The sequence below is a fragment of the Ictalurus furcatus genome, chromosome 18, assembly GCF_023375685.1.
Source record: "Ictalurus furcatus strain D&B chromosome 18, Billie_1.0, whole genome shotgun sequence".
Lineage (NCBI taxonomy): Eukaryota > Metazoa > Chordata > Actinopteri > Siluriformes > Ictaluridae > Ictalurus > Ictalurus furcatus.
In genome coordinates this window covers 24,083,530-24,104,783 of record NC_071272.1, presented here as the reverse complement: position 1 = coordinate 24,104,783, position 21,254 = coordinate 24,083,530, and the positions used below count along the sequence as shown (strand labels likewise).

The 21,254-nt window shown below is 41.3% G+C and overlaps 1 protein-coding gene across 1 annotated transcript; it reads left to right on the top strand.

Moving 5' to 3' along the window:
* The first annotated feature begins 4,097 nt into the window (after nt 1–4,097).
* On the top strand, nt 4,098–21,241 carry mpp1 (MAGUK p55 scaffold protein 1). The gene is made up of 12 exons (XM_053648296.1): nt 4,098–4,440; nt 14,596–14,715; nt 14,818–14,896; nt 15,001–15,086; nt 15,202–15,270; nt 17,994–18,190; nt 18,342–18,448; nt 18,530–18,610; nt 18,754–18,834; nt 19,526–19,728; nt 20,290–20,364; nt 20,548–21,241. Exons 1-12 carry the CDS (start codon nt 4,318–4,320, stop codon nt 20,722–20,724), a joined length of 1,398 nt encoding a protein of 465 aa, XP_053504271.1. The 5' UTR covers nt 4,098–4,317; the 3' UTR covers nt 20,725–21,241.
* The last annotated feature ends 13 nt before the right edge of the window (nt 21,242–21,254 follow it).

Sequence of the window (21,254 nt, the reverse complement as noted above, 5' to 3'; positions counted from 1 at the left end):
CCAAATGTCTTCACTGTATAGCGAAAACAATAGAATTGGCCTTGCTGTTCCAGTAGGTTCAGACGGGACTGTAAGGAACTGTCTTTTTACCCGCAATATAACTCGCACTCAATATAATTGCCTGACGTGTTTACTTTCAGTTACAGTTAGATCGAAAGTCACAGTGTAAACCAAACAGTTTGTTGCATGTAGACATACATGCAATACAGGCCTTGATATTATGGTGACCTAAATTCAGTCACTCGTACGTCTATTTTAATTTTGATAAAATAGATATCGAGAGCTGGCATCAAATCAGCAGCACAAGCGCATCCAGCAGCATGCCTCTAAAACACTGCAGAGGCTCAGGAAGTGGAAATCTAATGTCAAAGCATGAACAAGCAATGTCTGTGTCAGCAAAACATGCAGCATGGTCCAGAGCTGTAAAATGTTGCTGCACAGCGGTTCACCTCAGCTAACCAGAACGAGTGAGAAAATGTCAGATAAATCAAGACGCCTTTTTTTTTTGCTGCAAACTACACAGGAAATCACTTTCAGACCTCTTGCACAGTGCATATGTCCATGTGGTCAACCACAGGGTAGCCTTTTTATCTGGAAATCTGTCAAATAAAATTAAAGTACCTAAGTGAAAGCTTTGTTTTAATAGCAGAAGTTGCATGTGTGCAGCGTTTAATTAATCCTAGAATCTGCCCTACTTTTGATTTGTGGTAAGTGGCTGGAATGTTAAATGCTGAATATTAGCTTTCAGTGATGGCGCTTGATAAAGCATAAAGAAATTTCAGCTGCTAGATATTGTAAATCAGATTGGACATCCTGCAAAGTTTTTCTTCATCACAATCGAATGGACTGTTGAACCAAAAGCTGTCTCAGGTTAGATTTCCCCCAGATTAAGAATCAGGAACCTAAAGCTTGCATCAGATTTCAAGATTTAACTTTAATTTCGATTTTTGTACCCTGCTTTTCTGTTTGCTGAACTTTACAAATCTCAAAGATTCACGATTCACAGTTATTAGTTTGTGTAAGGGGCAAGCCGTCATGGCGCCGGTCGGCCACCAGAGGGAGACAGAGAGCTGACACTCAGTAATTAGTGGTAACCGGCTCCAGCTGTGACTGGTCTATTTAAGGGCTGCTTACAGGTTACTCAAACGCTTAGACTTGAGTTCTCTTTGTCGAGTACGGCATTGAGACTAAGCCTGTAATTTGGTTTAAATAAAATAAAAAACAAAAAACAATAATACTATATATAAATAACTAATTAAAAACACCTCATGGGTGGACCTCTCAGATTTCTCTGCTCTCAAGCTTTCTTCCTGTGTCAGACCAAACCTCTTGGAGCTGATCTCTTGAGGTTTATTTGGGTTTCTCCAGTTCCTTGCTTTAACATTTTTAACAACCTCGCATTTACTTATTTCCTTCTTAAAACAGTCCTTTCTGACCTTCTTTCCATTTACTCTTCTTGAGCCTTTAGCTAGGCTCATTTGTGCTGGGTTGGTTTCTCAATCTTAGTATATCTAGTCTAGCCATAAGTTGTTTTCCCTCTTTGGACGTGTTCTTCTTCTTCTTCTAAGTTTGCTTCTTAAGACTTAGTGGCACTTCTCAAGGCCCCATCCCTTCGGTTAGCACCTTGTACACGTTAGATTTTAGTGGGCCTCTGGGCCAGTCCCCCATTACAGATACAGATCACGGCATTTCATTACACCCCTAATCTAGCACTTTTAATGCAGTAGGGTTTTTGGAGGATTGTTACAGATAATCTACCAAAATCATGCTGCATATTTACTGAATCATTCCTATATAAATAACACTGTAAACTTGTATTCTGTGAATTCTATTATACATACTATCAATACCCCGGTTGTGTAACTGCTCTTTCTATTTGTAGAATACATTTTTAAAACATGTACTGTAATATATATTTTATGCATTTATGTGCACTTCGATGGAACCACCAGCAGGTGGCGGTATATCTTCATTAAAAAAGAACGTTATCAATTTATAAACGTTTATTCTTCTTATTCAGACAACAGGGGTCATCCATGTGCTCCTAAAATCCATGTTTTATACACATTACACGTTTTCCTGGATGATTCCCACGGATAAATTTTGCTCCTTTAGTTATGGAATGAAGCTAAAGATTTAAAGCTACCAGTTTTACATCACGAAAAAGCTGCATCAAAATATCATGCTGCTAAGTTGTACCAGTTATACTTGAAATAATTTTTGTAAAATCGCAGAACAAGTCTGCATTTAAAAATATAAAACTAGAAATATCTCTGTGTTGTCTCATCAGCTACCAGTTGCTAAAACACAGGCCAGGCTGGTCAAACTGGTAGACCATCTTCACCCACTGGTAATTGCTACTAATGCTCCATGGTAGCATTAAGCATGGTAAACTGGTAGCTATAAGCTATTGTTATTTTTTTTGACACTAGCGTTGTAGCTCTACGGCAAAGATATCCTAACAAACGCTTGAGAGAGAAAACCTGCCATGGCTGGTTGACCTGCATTTGGAATGAAGAGGGGAACTGAATAATTTAATATTTTGGCCAAAGCATCTCTTTAATATTGTGTTACCAGGCTTCGGCCAATAATGTTGTTTAACTGTGTGCCTTTTGTTATATTTGGCAACCTTGTGAATACTCATAGCTCACGTTAGACACACGTCAGACAACATCCATCCACACATCCATCCCTCCCTCCATCCACACATGCATCCCTCCCTCCATCCACACATCTATCCACACATCCATCCCTCCATCCATCCACACATCCATCCCTCCATCCATCCACACATGCATTTTCCATACTGCTCCTACACAGGGTTACGGGGAGCCTGGAGCGTATCCCAGTGAACTTGGGGAACAACCCTGGATGGGGTGCCAACCCATCGCAGGGTACAATCACGCACTACGAACAATTTGGAAACGCCAATCAGCCTATAGTGCATGTCTTTGGACTGGGGGAGGAAACCGGAGTACCCGGAGGAAACCCCCGAAGAACAGGGAGAACACGCAAACTACACCCACACGGTGCGGAGGTGTATATTTGGCATATTTTAAGGAATTTTGAGCAAACAGACAGGTGTGTTGCATTTTCACAGAACAGAGAAATGTGGAATCCTGTAGGCAGGGTTGCCAGGGTCGAATTTTTAAAACGCCACATTGGGTTCGTTCGTTTGGGAACAAGGTTACAGGTGGAAAAAGCAAGTCCGTGGGTGGTGGTTCGGGATGCTTTGTTTGTTTTTGCTTTCTTTTTTTTTTTTTTTTTTAAATAGTAGTGGCCACCAAGATATTGTTTTAAATCAAATATTCGGGGGTGCTTGCAATTTTTCAAAATTACAGCGGATTTCACCGATTTAGAAGAAAAAAAAAATCCCCCCAAAAAACTCTGAAAATCGCATCGCAAATCTTGCCGCGTTTTTGGCCGCAACACTCACGAAACTCTGTGAAATCCTGTACGGATTGATAAACGCCGACTGAGCGTCCATAATCTGCAGAACCATTTCTGTTGTATGAAGTATTGCAATGATTGAAAGAGGGGAAAGACGGATTAGGGCTGGATTATGCATAATCCAGAACAGTACCAGGTGATTAGAAATGCGTGCGCACCACAGTGAACTTGGTTTCCATGGAAACGCTGAGGCGAGGACACAAAAGAAGAAGAAGAAAAAAAAAAAAGGCTCTCCCTTTTCCAATGCCTGGAGCTGTTTTGGGATTATTTCAGATCTTTTTGTGTGTGTGTGTGTGTGTGTGTGTGAGTGTGTGTGTGTGTGTGTGTGTAGTCAGGAATGGAAATATTGCTGAGACCTGGCAACCCTGACTGTAGGCTACTGCATCACTTTTGCTTATGGAGGTTCTGGTTGGTGGCGCAGAATAAACTCACACTGATATTATTGCCTGACCAGCTGTTTTAGGAGGAACTGAAAGAAAGAACAGGGCCACAAATAAATAAATAACTCAATCAAATGACGCATAAAGTCGCGTGCTGGTTTCGCCCCCCATTGATTTTGTCATCAAAACGTAGCTACTGTCTTTATGTCTGAAGGAAACCGAAGCCAAACCCCCTCCTCACACACAGATAAACACACACACACACACACACGGATGTGTATTGGCTTTGTCAGCCCAGGCACGCGATCAGATCCGATACCGATCCCACCGAACTTCGGACTTCGTGCACGCGCGTGAACTTTATATCTGCACGCGCCGCTTCCTTATCGCTTTCTCTTTATTTTCTGTCTCTGTCCGAGCAAGGACCCGTTATCTCCTTCCTGCTCTCGCCTCCCCGCAGTCCACACCATCGACTGAGAGCAACACAATGACGTTAAAATCCGATAAGAACGAGCCTGCGGTGGTTTTGGAGAGGGTGAACAGCGCGCGCACGGCCCTGTCTGATCTGTACCTGGAGCAGCTGCTGCAAAACAAACCCAAGACTGAGCAGGTAAGAGGCTTCCGGGTGGAGGAAAGAGAACACCCCTCTCACTCACCCGAGCGGGCTACAGCTCTACAATATCACCATCTGTTCATCCACAATCAACACTATAGATATATATATAAATATATCTTCAGGGAAAATCAGAAGACGAATCAAATTCTCACCAGGCAACATTCTATCTATTATAGCCTATCTGTTCTGTGGAGAAATGACTATACAATTCATTCGTTTATTCTTGTTGTACAGCTACAAAGCCCGAACAAGATGTGCAGTCTAACAAACGGCACGTTTCGTCAATAATATGTTCTCTTAACATGTCGTTGTTTTATATTTTGTAGATGAGAGAATCATGCAACATCATGTTGAATAGCATCACTGCGTAAACCGTGCGCAGGGTTGATGCGCAAGTGCGTACCGGCGTGTTCCGGTTTGCGTTAACTGCAGCGTCCAGAGGGTTATGTAATAATACTTTAATATAACTTTACATCCCGGTTATGTACTCGAGTTCTCCCCATGAACATTACTCAAGGATGAAGGGACAAAACATAACATGCTTAAGATATATATATATATATATATATATATATATATATATATATATATGTATATATATATATATGTATGTGTGTGTGTGTGTGTGTGTGTGTATGTATATATATATATATATATATATATATATATGTGTATGTGTGTATATATATATATGTGTATGTATATATATATATGTGTGTATGTATATATATATATGTGTATGTGTATATATATATATATATATATATATATATATATATATATATATATATATATAATGTATGTGTATGTATGTATATATGTATGTGTTTTTAATCCAGTATTAATTGGGTTTAGAACGCGCTGCTTTCCAAATATGGTGTTTAGAGTAAGGGCTGAGCGATATGACATCACATCGGTATCGTGATAAGTTATGTCACGATACACTTTTCGGAGATGTCGTGATAGCGTTTTTTTTATTTTTATTTAAACGTATCAATTACAAACACTGATTGGAAACAGCTGATTTGATGTTACAATTGTAAAATGTATTTTTAACCACGTATCATTCGACTGTATCATTCGTATCACGTATCATTCGACACACACACACACACACACACCCAAGTCTTTTATATTTGTAGGCACAAAAGTTTTATTTATATATAAAGCAACCAACACTGCTTGTCAACAGTGATGTCAGTTTGTTAGCAAACCTAAATATTGTGATTCATATCGTGCATCAGAAATGCCTTAAAGTATCATGATTATGATATTTTTGTTGTATCAGCCACCCCTGTATTGAGAGTTAAAATATTAGAAAGATTACGGCAAAGGTAGGACTAAGCAGTCGATCCTCTTTCGACTTCATTCATATTAAAGCTAAGCCTGAGTGATGTGATTGTGTAATAGCGGTATTATTGTGATAAATTTACGTCACAGTACGCTTTTCTGAAATATCATGGATACGGTGATGACTTATAATTAAAATTATACCATTATAATTAATGATATGATATGTGTTATACTGCCCACACCCTTACTTTAATTGATTCTACAAAAAAAAAAAAAATCTCTATCTCTATTTCAATTTTGCTCCAATTCAGTTTGTCCAAATCCTGATTTCTTCAATCAGCCACGATCAGCTTAAGTGTCATTTTGTGAATGGTATAAATTCATCAGTGTTGATTAATTCTCTTTTCCACACTACTCACACAACATATGGCCTGACTCAGCTCTTGCCATCAGTGGAATCTCGGTTTATAACAGGAGGCACAGTGAGTGAGACAAATGTTCTGAGTAATGGATTCATGTTATTAGAGAGACGATTATTGTATTATGTCTTTATGTTTCTTCAATACATACATGTATAATCTCCCTCTGTCTCTTAAGAGCTATGGGTTAACTGTACTTTCACGTGAGACGAATTTAATACAGTTTTATTTGTCAAGATTGCATTGGCAAAATCCGATTAAAATGGCATAGGTCATCACGTCTTTGCTGTTGTGAGCTTATAAAGCTTGAACTGGGGGATGGGTAAGTGAAACGCGGCTCTATTGTCTCCCATCGTGACTCATCAAGGCTTATGATGAACTGTGACAAGATTAAGAGGCGCAACAAAAGATTGGAAGACGACATTTTGTTCATCTTAAACAAAATGCCATCGAGTGCTAAGCCAAAAAAAACAGGATTAGATAGATGGGGCGGTGTATACTGTGTCGCAGAGCTCCGTTTTATGAAACCATTCGATTCATAATTCTTAAACTTCACACACGATGCTGAGGAAGGATTCCTCCAGTGAATGCTTGCCGGTGTCGGCGTTACTCCACTCTTAGTCATGTATCCAGGGCTAAGAAGGCTAAACACTCTCTAAATAGATAGTGTGTTTTGCTATGTCTCATCACTGCAGTTGATGCAGGGAAGTCTGGGAAACAGCTTGGAGCTGGTTGCGTAACATATACCCCTGATGTGTCCCCCCCCCCTAATGTTGGAAACCTTTCGCTTGTAGATTAAGCACAGTAGGACAAAACAGTTCTCTGAGTGCAAATTAATTAAGAGTCATTTTTTCCACTGCAGACGTTAATGAAGATTAAAAGCACCAACAACAATGCTGTACCTGTAGCAGAGCTGATTTTTTAAAAAATTAATTAAATGAATAAATAAATAAACCTCATTGGTCACATACAGTAATCAGCTCTAACACCTACTTAGTACAATCCATCCGTCACGCCTATGAAGTCTCTAAAGTGTAAAACCCACAGCATGGTTCACACCCCGAGGCTCATCCTAGAGCTTTCAGCGCTCGCAGCTCTGAAACGTTCATTCTACTAGATGTCGTCGTGCATAATTTGCCCGCCAAACAAGTGCAACTTTTTTTTTTTTCTTTAACTTTCATACAAATAAACGGTACAAACGTTAACGCTGTCCCTCCCCCACTCTTGGAGAATATGTAACTTTGGCTTGTGTTAGAAATTTCTGCACTTTTCAGACGCATCATGATCATCTACTTCCTCAGACTCTTCTCGAGAGAGAGAGAGAGAGAGAGAGAGAGAGAAAAGTTTGACTGTAGAATTCCTATGCGCTCTCTGGTTGTCCCTCTGTGGAAACCCATAAACGATCTATGTACAGACGGGTAAAACATTAAAGGAAAAACCAACATAAAGGGTGTTGGTAAGGTTTTGGGGCATTATGAGCCACCAGATTAGCTTCAATGCACACTGGTGTAGATGCTATAAGTCTCTGGAACTGTACTGGAGAAATTGATTCCTGTGACGTGTTGGTCCACAATCTTCCATAAGGTAGGGATGGTGACTGCAAAGGCCATAGCTAACATAACATTAAGCCACATCCCATGAAGTATGCTAGCATTACAAATTCGATATCATTAGATAACGGTAACTAATAATGAACCAAAGAAATCTCAATGACTCCAAATACAGTAGTCGGTGGGACCAGGAAACGGTTCGCTTCTGCGTTCACGAAAATCCCTTACCCTTGCACGACGTTGTACTCATTGTCAATCCTCGCTGTTGACGAAATGAACTTTCACATTTCCCCGAGAGTGGACGTACTAATCTTTTTATTCATACTATCATATTATCACGGTGAGATTTGCCAAGGAGTTCAGCCTCACATCACGGAGAACCATGTTCACTAATAACTAGTCTTTTCCTGTAAATCTAAATGCAGATGTCACTTTAGACACTGAGCCAGATGAGCAGTTTTGAATGAATGAACCGTCTATCAAAGTAATGTCACACTGATCCAAGCCAAGCTCAACAGCGCCAGATTGGCGTTTTTATAAGCTTCCCGGAACAGGGTACGACATTATCTGCCTAAACATGTCATGCAGTACAACGTCTGGCAACATTTACACTTGTTTTTGTACTGTTTCTACACTCTGAATCATATCAGTGTACGTGAATAACTATGCATATGAATATTTCTTGTTTCGGTCGTTATTGTTTGCCTGTTTATATTCCTCTCACTTGCACTTAATGTTCCTTTCAAAAGCATTTTATGTTCACGCACAATTCTTGTGGTAGGTCAAAAGTCAGTGCAGAGCGATTAAGCTGTCACACGATAAGGGGAGACGAGCCGGGGGGTGGTGAGGCAAGTTGTTTTTCTCAGTGTTGTACACCATGTGACTTGACTTTAAAGAACTCGGTGTGCGCACACGCGAGCAAGTACTTCAACCAGATGTTGTTTTGCACCACGTCAAACTGTTGTGGTCTTCTGTGGTGTAGGAGGATCTTCAGCTCCGAGAAACTTGACAGCGGTTGTAATTGGGAGCGCGTATCAGCCTTATTTTAACTGCTGCTGTCTGAAATCCATTTACTGTTGCACCAGTGGCCTTTTGTGGTGAAATGCTCCTTTGTGAAATACTCCTTTTGAATATTTAAATATGTGCTTGCATCAGAGACGATGAGAAATGTCTCAATACGTCGATCTGATAAGATAAGATAAAGGTGGGTACACGGATAACATCTGCTGACATTGGACAGATTTCTACGTACTGTTAATGTACTCTGTACCAGTTTATTACATGGTGTGATGATACAGAGCAATTCTGAACCAACATGAATCATCGTTTAACCCTTTCTGATGTAGTATATACTGTAAGCCTACACTTTTAGAGGAAAAAAACAAACGAGTTCTACTATAGCAAATTGTCCAGATTCTCCATCAGTTGGTGAGAAAAATACAAGCTTCTGCTTCTGACTATTCACCACAACATGTCGCTTACACTATTGATCTGTAAAGACAGTCCCTGAAGGAACATCTGACATTAATGAACGAAGATCTGACATTAAATATTCCGTACATCCATCCATCCTCAACCGCTTATCCGTTATCGGGTCTTGGGGCAGCAGCTCCAGCAGGGGACCCCAGACTTCCCTTTCCCGAGCCACATTAACCAGCACCGACTGGGGGATCCCGAGGCGTTCCAAGGCCAGTGTGGAGATATAATCTCTCCACCTAGTCCTGGGTCTTCCCTGAGGTCTCCTTCCAGCTGGACATGCCTGGAACACCTCCCTAGGGAGTCGCCCAGGGGGCATCCTTACCAGGTGCCCGAACCACCTCAACTGGATCCTTTCAACGCAAAGGAGCAGCGGCTCTACTCTGAGTTCCTCTCGGATAGCCGAGCTTCTCACCCTACGTTAAATATTCTGTTGGTATGTTTGTCTTTAGCCCTAATATGGTCCTGGCCATTTCCCATCCACCAGCCATGAGCATGATCCATGAGCTCACAGACGCCCATGATTGGTTAGTATCACTGTAATTGGCAGGAGAGAGTACAAGAGAGAGCGAGAGCGCATATGCCCCTCCCACCCAGAGAACACAGCCAATTTTGCTCTCTTGGAGGCCACTCCAGGCTACAGATGGCTGTGGCATTGTTGGGATTCAAACACTCAATCGCCAGACAATGGTGCAAATGCTTTTCCATTCTGCCCGTCAAACCCGTGCACCACTCAGGAGCTCAGTATAAAAATAAATCTTAAGTTCCATTTAGCAACCTCAGGAGTGTTTTTGGTTTGTCCCTTTTAATAAACATAGCGTTTCCTTTTCAGGGGATTCCAAGAAGAACCTCTTTAGACCTTCAAATGTTAATTACCTCACTGTGCATGGATTCCAGACAATACTAGAGTAAATCTCAAGGTCCAGTAGTATACGCTAAATCTGACTAGCGTTAGTAACTGATGAGAGATTCTTCTTGACTTGATGTCTTTTGTATTATGTCACACAGTAAATAGATTAAACGTGACCTGCTGCTGTTACGAAACGTTACTTTGCGTGTTCTTTTCAATCTGTGGTTGTATAATTGCACATTCAGCTGAGCTCCTTATACATGTTGACTAGAGCTGGCTGTTCAGACGGTTTGCTAAGAGCATGTGACTTCCTCCGCGTGGCAGACATTGCGCATCAGCGTTTTTCGCAGTGATTCTTCAAGGAGGAGTCGTCATGCCTCTATCAGCTGGAAAGTTGTGCAAGACTGAAAGACTGAGCTGGGTTTTTCTGCCTCGAAGCAGTTTCAGGTTCTGTTTAGACTCTGAAATCTAAACCACTGTCTGTGTTGAACTGAAGTGTTAGAACAGTATGGGAACGTTGCTGTGGAAACACTTAGGATTGATCCAGATGATCTGAAACCAACTTGGTGTGTTTCATTACCCGAACAGTATATTGCGCTGACGTTTGTTCTCGACTTTCTAAACAGTTTGTTCTTTAGAAGAAGAAGTGGCTCGATTTTTAATTACTGTCCATGTACAGGGTATTCTGGTGGATTTTGGGTTGCTTTTGATTTCTGCCGCAGCTTGTGGTTTGGTCGTTTCACGGGGCCAGCTGGTGTAAGTGGACTTCAACTAAAGCTTGTAACTCAATTTCCAACTGCTGACTTAGGAAACTACCAAACTTCAACTTGGAATTCCTACTTAGAAAGTCAGGAAGTCCTCTTCAAACCCATGTTCACTACATGACGTGGTTTCAACATGGCCGCTCAAATATCACTTCTCTACTCTTTAAGTTTATAGTAGCAGTATAAACTCTCGTGGTTGCTTACAATGCGCAGTGTCGTGGTGTGATAGTCGCACTTTGCAACTTGAACGCTTGAAAATGACATCATTCCAAGTTCAGGCGTCCGAGTTGAGTCAAACGCATGCAGCACTACTTGTTTGTTTTGACGATATGTTGTGTGGTCTTCTCGTTTTCCAACTTATTCTTTTATCTGTGACAATTTAGTAATAATGTGATGCCATTTTAGGACTTGGGTGAGGAACTGTTTTGTTAAATCGCATGTTTTTTATACTGCTTGTCCACTGGATGTGTTTTATTGACCATTAGTCTTGGGGTTGCCTGATTTTTTTTATTTTTATTTATATTTATTTATTTTGAATGGCCGTTGGGTGCAGACCTGGCAACCCTGGTTAAAATAGTTTTTGAGCATCTTAATATTTTTTTTGTTTACAATTACTACTGATCAGTAGTTGGTCATCCTGGTTACTAGATTTAGGACAGTATCCTGCTTGTGTCTGTATTTAAATAAGGACATCTGATCCTCCCTCCCCTTGTGTGTCTCTGTATTTCTGCATGAGTCATCCTGCACCAATTAGATTTGACCTGGAGCCAAAGTCTTACTGTTTAGACCCTACACCCCGTCCAAACCCCAACAACGTAAACACTAACATTGATTTAATATCAATTATAAAGTGGAATTCTGAAATTGAGTATTATGCTACTTAAACATAATACTCACAGCTCGCATGTTTATATCTTATGATCTACTGTATTTTATACCTGGGTTTTTTTTAAATGATGATGATGATAAAATGTGGGAAAAGGGAACCTTGATGTTTCAATTGTTGCTGAATTGACAGGACGCTTCATATCCTGTGTGTGTGTGGCCCAGAGAAAAGAGGCATGGTCAGCAGTATTTTCGCTGACTTTAGCATTTTTTTCCACATAAAAATCTTCGTTTCAGCAGACTAACTGCTTTGTCGCTCGAGTTTGTAGCACTCTTGAGTACTAGCCCATATTCCAACCCAGATACCTGCCCTTTCAATTATATCATTTCTTTTCTAAATCCAGGAAAACCTGTTGAAGCCTCAGTTCGTGCTAATCACACGTACGCTAGAAAAAGTTCTGGGAAGATTCCTTAGTAACATTTCCAGGAACTGCATGAGCTCTTTCTCAAAGTCTCCGCACAGGACCAAAGTCCTGATCCTGCGATTAAGAGTCATAAGAACCGTGTGACCTTTTAGCCTGTGCTGAGTCATGCAATAGTGCACATCAGATTAGCGTTCATGCTCCACACGTGAGCCTTGAATTCACTGCTTTACAGCTGAATTACACCATGAGCCATCTTCACTGTGCTGTTATGCTGAACGTTGCTATCGTGATCCTTTTCCTTATTACATGATTAAAGGGCAGTGCCCAGAAATTTCTAATCGGCAAGTTTTATAGCTGCGTAACTTTTTATGGCCCTGTACATAATGTATTAGTGACATGTTTGAGGAGAGCGGGGACGAATCGACAAGTCGACGAATCCCCAGAGAAAGAAATCTCAAGGTGTGACGTCAGGAGATTTATGTGGGGAAAAAAATTGGCACCTACACGGCCAAAGCATGTGAATGCAAATCCAAATGAAGATGAGAAAACTTGTAAAAACCTGACTTTTAATATTGGATAGACGTTCCATTCATTTTCCATACCGCTTCTCGTAGACAGGCTCGTGGGAAGCCTGGAGCCTATCCCAGGGGACTCTCGGGAAGGCAAGGGACACCCTGGACAGGGTGCGAACCCATCGCAGGGCGGAATCACACACATATTCACACACACAGTACGGACAGTTTAGAGATGCCAGTCAACCTACGACGCATGTCATTGGACTGAGGGAGGAAACTGGAGTACCCGGAGGAAACCTCCAAAGCAGGGGGAGAACAAGCAAACTTCACGCACACAGAGTGGTGGCGGGACTCGAACCCCCAACCCTGGATGTGCGAGGCAAACGTGACATAACTATATAGTATAATAATCAATTTACAGTAACATTCTGGTACTATAATTAGAAGCTTGTAGCTTTTACTACAATATCATAAGCTCTGCATGTCAGTTTATACACCTTAGCAAGTCCGATGTGAAATGTTACGCCAAAGCCTTTGTGTAATTTGGAGATAAATCAATGCCTTTTCTTTTCCAGACTGGGTGCGAGTACATGGTTTTTGTTTTGACAGTGTACCCTAAGCTTACGCCACAGAGTATCACCTGGTATCGGATATTGGTATCGGGGCATCTTTATTCTAATACGAGTAAAAGAGTTCAGTAAGAAGATTGTGCTCACCTCAGAGTGGCAGAGAATTGACCTCAGAACTCAAAATCACACAAAACAGCTATGTAGTTTGAGTTAGCGCGTCTGGTGTTGGACATATGACCCGTGTGAGAACTTTAGCCACGTGACAACTTACCCCTCTCTCCCCTTATGCTGCGTTATTGAGCACTAAGAGCATCAGAGTCAGGAAGCGCTATGTAGTACTGATATAAACAGTGCTATCCTTCATTAGCAGCCATTTTCTAGCACTTTCTCAGATTAACAGTCAGTACCAAATGTGGCAAGTGATCAGGTTGGCTTTTAGGATCACTAAAATCAAAACTGGACTACTGGCGTTTAGATTTAGTATCTCACCAGAAAATTCCACAGATTTACTTGACATTATAAAAGCAAACTTATAAACATGATAAATGGCTTTATCAAATAATCCTTTCAGAACCATTCGCTGTTGAGAGATTACACACTGACGTTATTCCAAGCTTTCGATCAACTACAACAACAACAAAAAACAACCCTGAAAGGGTTCACTAGTGTTGTGTGAGTTTACTGATGCCTTCCCTTTACGCGACTTTGCAGACCTCCTGAGCCGTACCCAGAACCATGACAACCCTGTCATGTCTGTTGGGATCTAATGAGTTGTTAAAAATGTGAAAGTTTAATCTTTAACCTAGAGCAAATGGCACAAGTAGATATGTGCTATAAAGCACAGCTGAACGCTTTTAACGTGACATTCTGACATTACCCTGTGGTGGTGCTAGCGGATAAACGCTGTGTGTGAAGTATTGTGTACGTGACCTATCCGTGCACACGCACTACACTCTTCCAGAGATTTCAGATCGTAGGAAGCTGTAAAACGCGTCGCGAGACGTGTCCCAAATGATATGAAGAGAAGGTTTTAATCAAATAAATCCAGAATACCTTGTATTTGTGAAGCCATGATAAAAAATCTCAAGGTGGGTGTGTGAAGGAGAAATCACTACGTACAGATCATTTCAGTGTATTATTTATGCTTTAATAACTTACCGATTCTGGCTAGGACCCCCTTTGCTCTCCGAACAAGTGTCAAGTTCATGGAACCAGTTTGAGACGACTTTGTGATGTTATAAGATGGTAAACTGTGGCTATAAAGAGATGTACAAGGTCAGCTATGATGCTCTGATAGGTTTTAGGGTTCTAACGAGGCTCGATTTGGTATTAAGATGCCCAATGTGTGTCAAGAAAACATTCCCCACACCATTATTCTACCACCACCAGCCTGGACTGTTGACCCAGTGTTTGCGTGTGTGTGTGTGTGTGTGTGTGTGTGTGTGTGTGTGTGTGCCATGCAGACATTTGAAGCAAAGGAGCAGGAGACAGTATACACGAACGGCAGCACTGGCCATATGAACATCAAAGAAGTGTCTAAGATGCGCGAGGTGGCCTTCGAGAAGCATCAGTCAGAACCACTGGTACTGTCCTGTCTTCAGTTCGAAGATTCTATCCATTTATGAATCGTTCAAGATGTTTGTCATCAAGCTCACATTTATTTTTTTTTCTCCGTTTCTATTCAGGGTGTGACTCTCAAACTAAACGAGAAACAGAAGTGCATGGTGGCAAGAATATTACACGGAGGGATGATCCACAGGCAAGGTTTGTGATGCTTGACTTAGACTTTAGATTTAAAGGTATTGGACAGATGTGTTTTATCCACTAAGAAAAAAAGGCAGAGGATAATCTGTAGTACATCCACGTAGGTTCCTTACATGAAGGAGATGAAATTGCTGAGATTAACGGTAGAAGTGTTGCCAATCAGAGTGTGGACCAACTGCAAAAGATTCTGGTTAGTATTTCTCCTAAAGCTGCCAGCGATATAAGGATGATCCATGCATGTACAGCTGTTCTTAGGAACGGTACGCTCTTAATATATAATATTATTATTATTATTATCACCGCAGAAAGATACAGAGGGCACCGTCACTTTGAAAATCATCCCGAATCAGCAAAGTCGCTTCATGGTTTGTGAGGTGAGCAGAACTCTACACTGCTTCTATTTTGAGTCATTTGTTTGTCTTTATGTTCGTATGTTTTTAACTTTACTCCTTTAGGTGAGAAATAAGCTCTATTCAAGTAAAAGGTTGTTGTTGTTTAATTTTATTTTTATTACACTGTAAAAAAAAAAAAATAGCAAGTGAAAATATCTTGAATATTGTCAAATTTATCTTGTATTTCCTAATATAAGAAACTATTTACAGATATCTGACTCATTTCAAGCTTGAAATAGTCTTGTTCTATTGGCAGATAATTATTTGTAATTGTAAGTATTTATTTCTAGAAAGAAACCGAATTATCTGCCGATAGAAATAAGAAAGCTTGAAATCCAATAATATGAAATATTTTGCAGTGGGGGCGCACGGTGGCTTAGTGGTTAGCACGTCCTCCAGGGTCGGGGGTTCGATTCCCACCGTGGCCCTGTGTGTGCGGAGTTTGCGTGTTCTCTCCGTGCTGCGGGGGTTTCCTCCGGGTACTCCGGTTTCCTCCCCCAGTCCAAAGACATGCATGGTAGGCTGATCGGCGTGTCCAAATTGTCCGTAGTGTATGAATGGGTGTGTGAGTGTGTATGTGAGTGTGCGATGGATTGGCACCCTGTCCAGGGTGAACCCCGCCTTGTGCCCGATGCTCCCTGGGATAGGCTCCAGGTTCCCCGTGACCCTGAAAAGGATAAGCGCTATAGAAGATGGATGGATGGATGGATGGATTTAGCAGTGGATGATGATGATGATTTTACATTTATGTTTAAATTCTATTAACTTTATAACATTTGAAAGAAACTGCTTTCAAACACATGGTTTGTTCTTCATTAGGGGACTCCTGTAATCCTGTCAATCAGGTGACTGTATTTAGTCATTTAGATACCAGTAGTGGCTAACCATAGAAAATCCCACTTCCTCATTAAACACTATACTGCCTTTTTTTTTTTTTGTAATTGCTAACAAAGCTTTCAATTCTGATTTCATTTAATAAAAAAAACAAAAAACTCTTCTCATGATTAGCACAACAGGGCTGTTTCACTGCGTTGACACACAGTGCATTCCGTGGACACCGTTAAAGGAATTTCAGAATTTATTTCTCATTCGAGGTCAGTCGTTTGGAAAACGCCCCACTCCTGCCCTCGCTGTCCTAGCTCCAGTGACTTTACAGTGACACCCTAAACCCGTCTGTCCTCCTCCGGCACTTTGTTCTCCGAAGGATGCGTAGAGGGCACTCATGAGCAAGTGTTAGAAATGATCTGTTTTTCGTTTTGGTTTGTCCTGAACAGAAACATTTACGTTCCTGCTCTAGAGCTCCACGCGCCTTCCGGTTTAGTTGGAAGAACGAAATAAAAGAACGCTTCTTTACATATGAAAGCCTTCTCCGCTCATAGGAAGACTATGGTATAAATGGAAAAAAGCAACACTGCATTTAACCAGAAACTTCTACTTTGCACTGTGATTTTCTGCTTGCAAAATCGTACGGAAAATAATTTCTTCATAGATTATCCTGCCGTCGCTCCATCTCTGAAAACTCAGCTATAGCGGCTCTCTATCCTCGTATTGTCCTGTAGCCGGGCGTACAGGAAGCGGCAAATTCTGCACAGGAAGAAAGGCCTGAAACACTGGAATGAAAAACAGCACATTCTTTTGAAATAACGTCTTCACTCTAGAGCATTTTAGAGCAGTGGTCACCAACGCTGTTCCTGGAGATCTACCGTCCTGAAGACTTTAGCTACAAGCATAATCGTTCCCGTCTGATCATCTAATCACTGCCTTGAGAAGTTCTTGATCAACTAAATTTTAGACTTTGGTTGGAGACGGAACCCGTATGAAGTTAGATCTCAAGGAAGAGGGTTGCTGAACACTGCTTTAGAGTCATTTGGTTTGCGCGTTTTCTAATATATTTGTTAAATTTTTGCTTTTCGTACCCTGTAACATTTCTAATCCCTGCTCATGTGCACTCAGTGTGAAGCCAAGAATGAGAAATGGGACACATCAGACAGTCCCGCAAAACCACGAGTGCACCAATTACAAAGTCAGGAGTGTGATATCCCAAATAACGTCACAGCTGCCAAATGGTTGGTAAAAACGCTGGAACAAACCTTAAACATTACAGAGAACTATTTATATCATTCTCATATACCCCCCAAGAATCTTCATTCACTGCTCAAACCACATCAACCATAAAGAACTAAATGTAGCTACAAGCCTTTTTTTAAAATTTTTTAATAAACAAGACTCTGCCATACAACTCCTGTACAAGATCCTCCATGTTCTTCTAGAGTTCCTCCACTCCACTCCATCCTCATCAAACCATGTCTTCCTGGAGCTCGCTTTGTGCACAGGTGCATTGTCGTTCTGGAACAGTGTTTGGGATTCTCAGTTCTTAGGGAAATTGTGACGCTACAGCGTACATGGACGTTCTGTACGATCGAGTGCTTCAATATTTCGCGCCAGCAGTTTGGATACGAAGCACGTATGGGCGTGAAGATCAGGTGTCCACAAACTTTTGGCCGTATAGTGTATACGAACGTAGTGTAGAACAGTCCTAACAGTCCTAACAAGGCCATTATGAGCTTTTATGTTTCCACGTCACTCATGTTTACTAGTCATTAAAGGTGCTCAGATGTTTAGGGACTGACCACAAGATCGGTGTCGAGTCACTGAGCACAACCACGGCGAGTGGGTTTAATAATCTATTGTTTGTCTTACTCTAGATGTACATGAGGGCTCAGTTCGACTACGACCCTGCCAAGGACGAGCTCATCCCATGCAAAGAGGCCGGCCTTAAATTCAAAACCGGTGACATAATCAAGATCATCAACAAGAAGGATCCGAACTGGTGGCAGGGCAGGGTGGACAATTCAGGCAAAGACTTCGCCGGGCTCATACCGTCCCCAGAACTTCAGGAATGGTACGGGTGTTATAACGTCACTGCAATTTAAATTAGATTTCAATTCAATTAGAATGATATATCAACTTGAATGTAAATTGATATTTGACGTTATTCATGATTCCTGAAGTAATTATTCTGCTTTTTTTTTTATGCTTTTATCTTTTCCCAGGCGTGTGGCTAGCAAAAGTAAGCGCAGCGATGAAGCCAGTCCGTCATGTAGTCCTTTTGGCAAAAAGAAGAAATGCAAAGACAAGTATCTGGCGAAACACAGTTCTAGTAAGTATCACATCAACCTTTTATAAGGATTTCTAACACATTTATGAATCTTACCTGGACCTTTTTTTTCTTTTCCTCCAGTCTTTGATCAGCTTGATGTCATTTCTTATGAAGAGGTTGTGCAGCTCCCTGCATTCAATCGAAAAACGCTGGTACTCATAGGTCAGTACGGGTACGAAGAGGGCACACGTTCCGGAGAACGTAACACCGATGTGTTGTGCGAAACCGCGACGAGCATTAATTCAACCGTGTGCGTCGCACTGATGCGAAGTCATACTTCTGTCTTTTTTTTCTCCTCTGTGTAGGTGCTCCTGGTGTGGGAAGGAGTCACATCAAAAGTTCGCTGCTGACCAAATACCCAGAAAAGTTCGACTACCCCGCACCTCGTAAGTGGTTTATACAGGACGACGTTTTGGCGAGCTGTAACAGTAAAGGTGCAAACCTTTTTGCTTGACGTCGCGATCCGATTTGCTCTCCGTACTTCCGTTCCGCTCGGACAAAAAGAGGTCTGTTTTTGGAGATGGTCAGCAAACACGTGACGACGGTCTCCAAAAAACTCGTTTTGTCCGAGTCGAGATTCTGAAAATCCGTCGGTAGAGAAGTGTGAAATGACAGATAGTACACAGGATCAGGAACAACCACCAAGCTATAGACAAATTAAATGACGTGACATGACATGGCAAGGCCGGAATTCAGGCACAAGTTTGATTGACGTTTCGTTTCGATCACATCTCACACAATGTGATTTTTCAGGTTATTTGGAGGAAGAAAAAAAAAAAAACCTTTATAAGATAGTAAATCTGATCTCTTCTTAATATTTTGTGTTTGATCTGTAAGTGTAAACTTAAACGTACGCGATGTAGAACGAATTGGCTTTTCTCTATATACTGTATCTATCTACACGAGCTAATGTCCCAGAGGTACATCCTTACCGACAGTCTGCTGGTAAATATAATTATCAGCATGGATATACACTGTGTTTATTCTAATTAGTCAAAAATAAAGCATTAATCAACACTTGAATCAGATTTGAGGCGCTGTATAAAGTACTAATAAAACATCTCTTAATTCAACCAGACACGACGAGATCTCCGAGGAAAGACGAAGAAAACGGACAGGAATATTACTTCGTCTCTGACGACGAGATGACCAGATGCATCGTGGGGAACGAGCTCCTGGAGTACGGAAGTTTTCAGGGCAGCATGTTCGGCACCAAGATCGAGACCATCCAGAAGATCCATGAGCAAGACAAGATTGCACTGCTGGATGTAGAACCTCAGGTAGACCCAAACAAAGCGCTTCTTTGAACGAAGGAACGCTGTCCGGTTCAGGGTTTAGTGAAGTGCTTCAAGCGGAGCAAACTTAAGGAACCATTTAAGGTGCTGGAACCTTTTTCTCTCCAAGGCTGTTTTCAGAGATTTTGCACAAGAGCGTGATTGATCACTTTTTGTTTTGAATTGGATTAGTTTCACATTGCAACGATCTTCAAGCTCTAGAAATTCCTGGAACGGTCAAGAGTTTGGTTGTGTATGCGTTGATTACTGGTTCTTATTGACTTTTTTTTCCCCCCAGCACTGTAGGTCAACAGATTTTAGTGGTTTTATTTTAATATGAATACATTTGATCAGTAATGATAGCTGATAAAAATGCTCCACTGAAGTCATACTTTACAGCAAGCTCAATAAACCATTTTATCTGATGTTATACAGCTATATGGAGCAAAAACCACATTCTAGACCCATTTGTTAATCTCTGGGATGAAATATATTCCTTAAAACATGTTTATTTAAACCTGTAATCTTTTTTTTCCCCTCACACACTTAAACACGGTTTTCTTTCAGACGCTGAAACTCCTCAGAACAGCCGAGTTCGCTCCCCTCGTCGTGTTCATAGCACCAACCAACACGGGCAATCAGGTCAGCTGCATCTCCATTCCCAATGTTTTCTATTCATCCGGTACCAAAATTTCACTTTAAATCTTTTTTTACACATTCAATACCTTTTTAAATCGATGCATGAACACCCCAACGATGTAAAAAATCGAACAGATATCATTGTTAATCTGTCACAATAACCCGCTTTCTATCTCCACGCCACAGTCGGAAGCACTGCAAGCCATCCAGAAGGAATCGGACACCATTTTCAGCACCTACCGCCATTTCTTCGACGTGATCCTGGTCAACAACGACGTGGACGAGTGTGTGAAAGGTGTGGAAGAAGCCTTGGAGCGCGCCTCCTCCAGCCCACAGTGGGTTCCTGTGTCCTGGGTCTACTGATGCCCACACGTTGATCCCATCACCTTCACGTCAAATAAAGAACCCGCACTAGTGTACATCAGGTGCAATACCAAGTCACAAGACTAAGCTCACGTTGTCCGTCGGTTCAAGCTGCTAACCCCGGCTAAGGTGTATTTATAAATGTTTGTTTTATTAAAAGCAATAAGTTAGAGATTTTCCTTTCAGATATGAATCAGATACGAGTTATAAAAAAAATGAATAAAAATAAGCACTACACAGTGCCAGTAAACATCAGGTACGTGGTGCAGGACAAACGATGCAAAACGGACCACTACTGTGATAAACACCACGCTGTTCGCTCTCGAACGTGGTCTCAGTGTTCTGGTGTATTACCGTAATACCACGGAACCCCAACACGTTTACATGTGCCGTATTAAATGGGGGGGGGGAATAAAAACAAAATAAAACAGGGAAACGACGTCAAGCAGTTGGTGGTGACTTTTCAGTGTCTGTCGTTCTGGATGTAGATCATGATGGTGTTGCACTTTCGAAATTGACTGAATAAAATA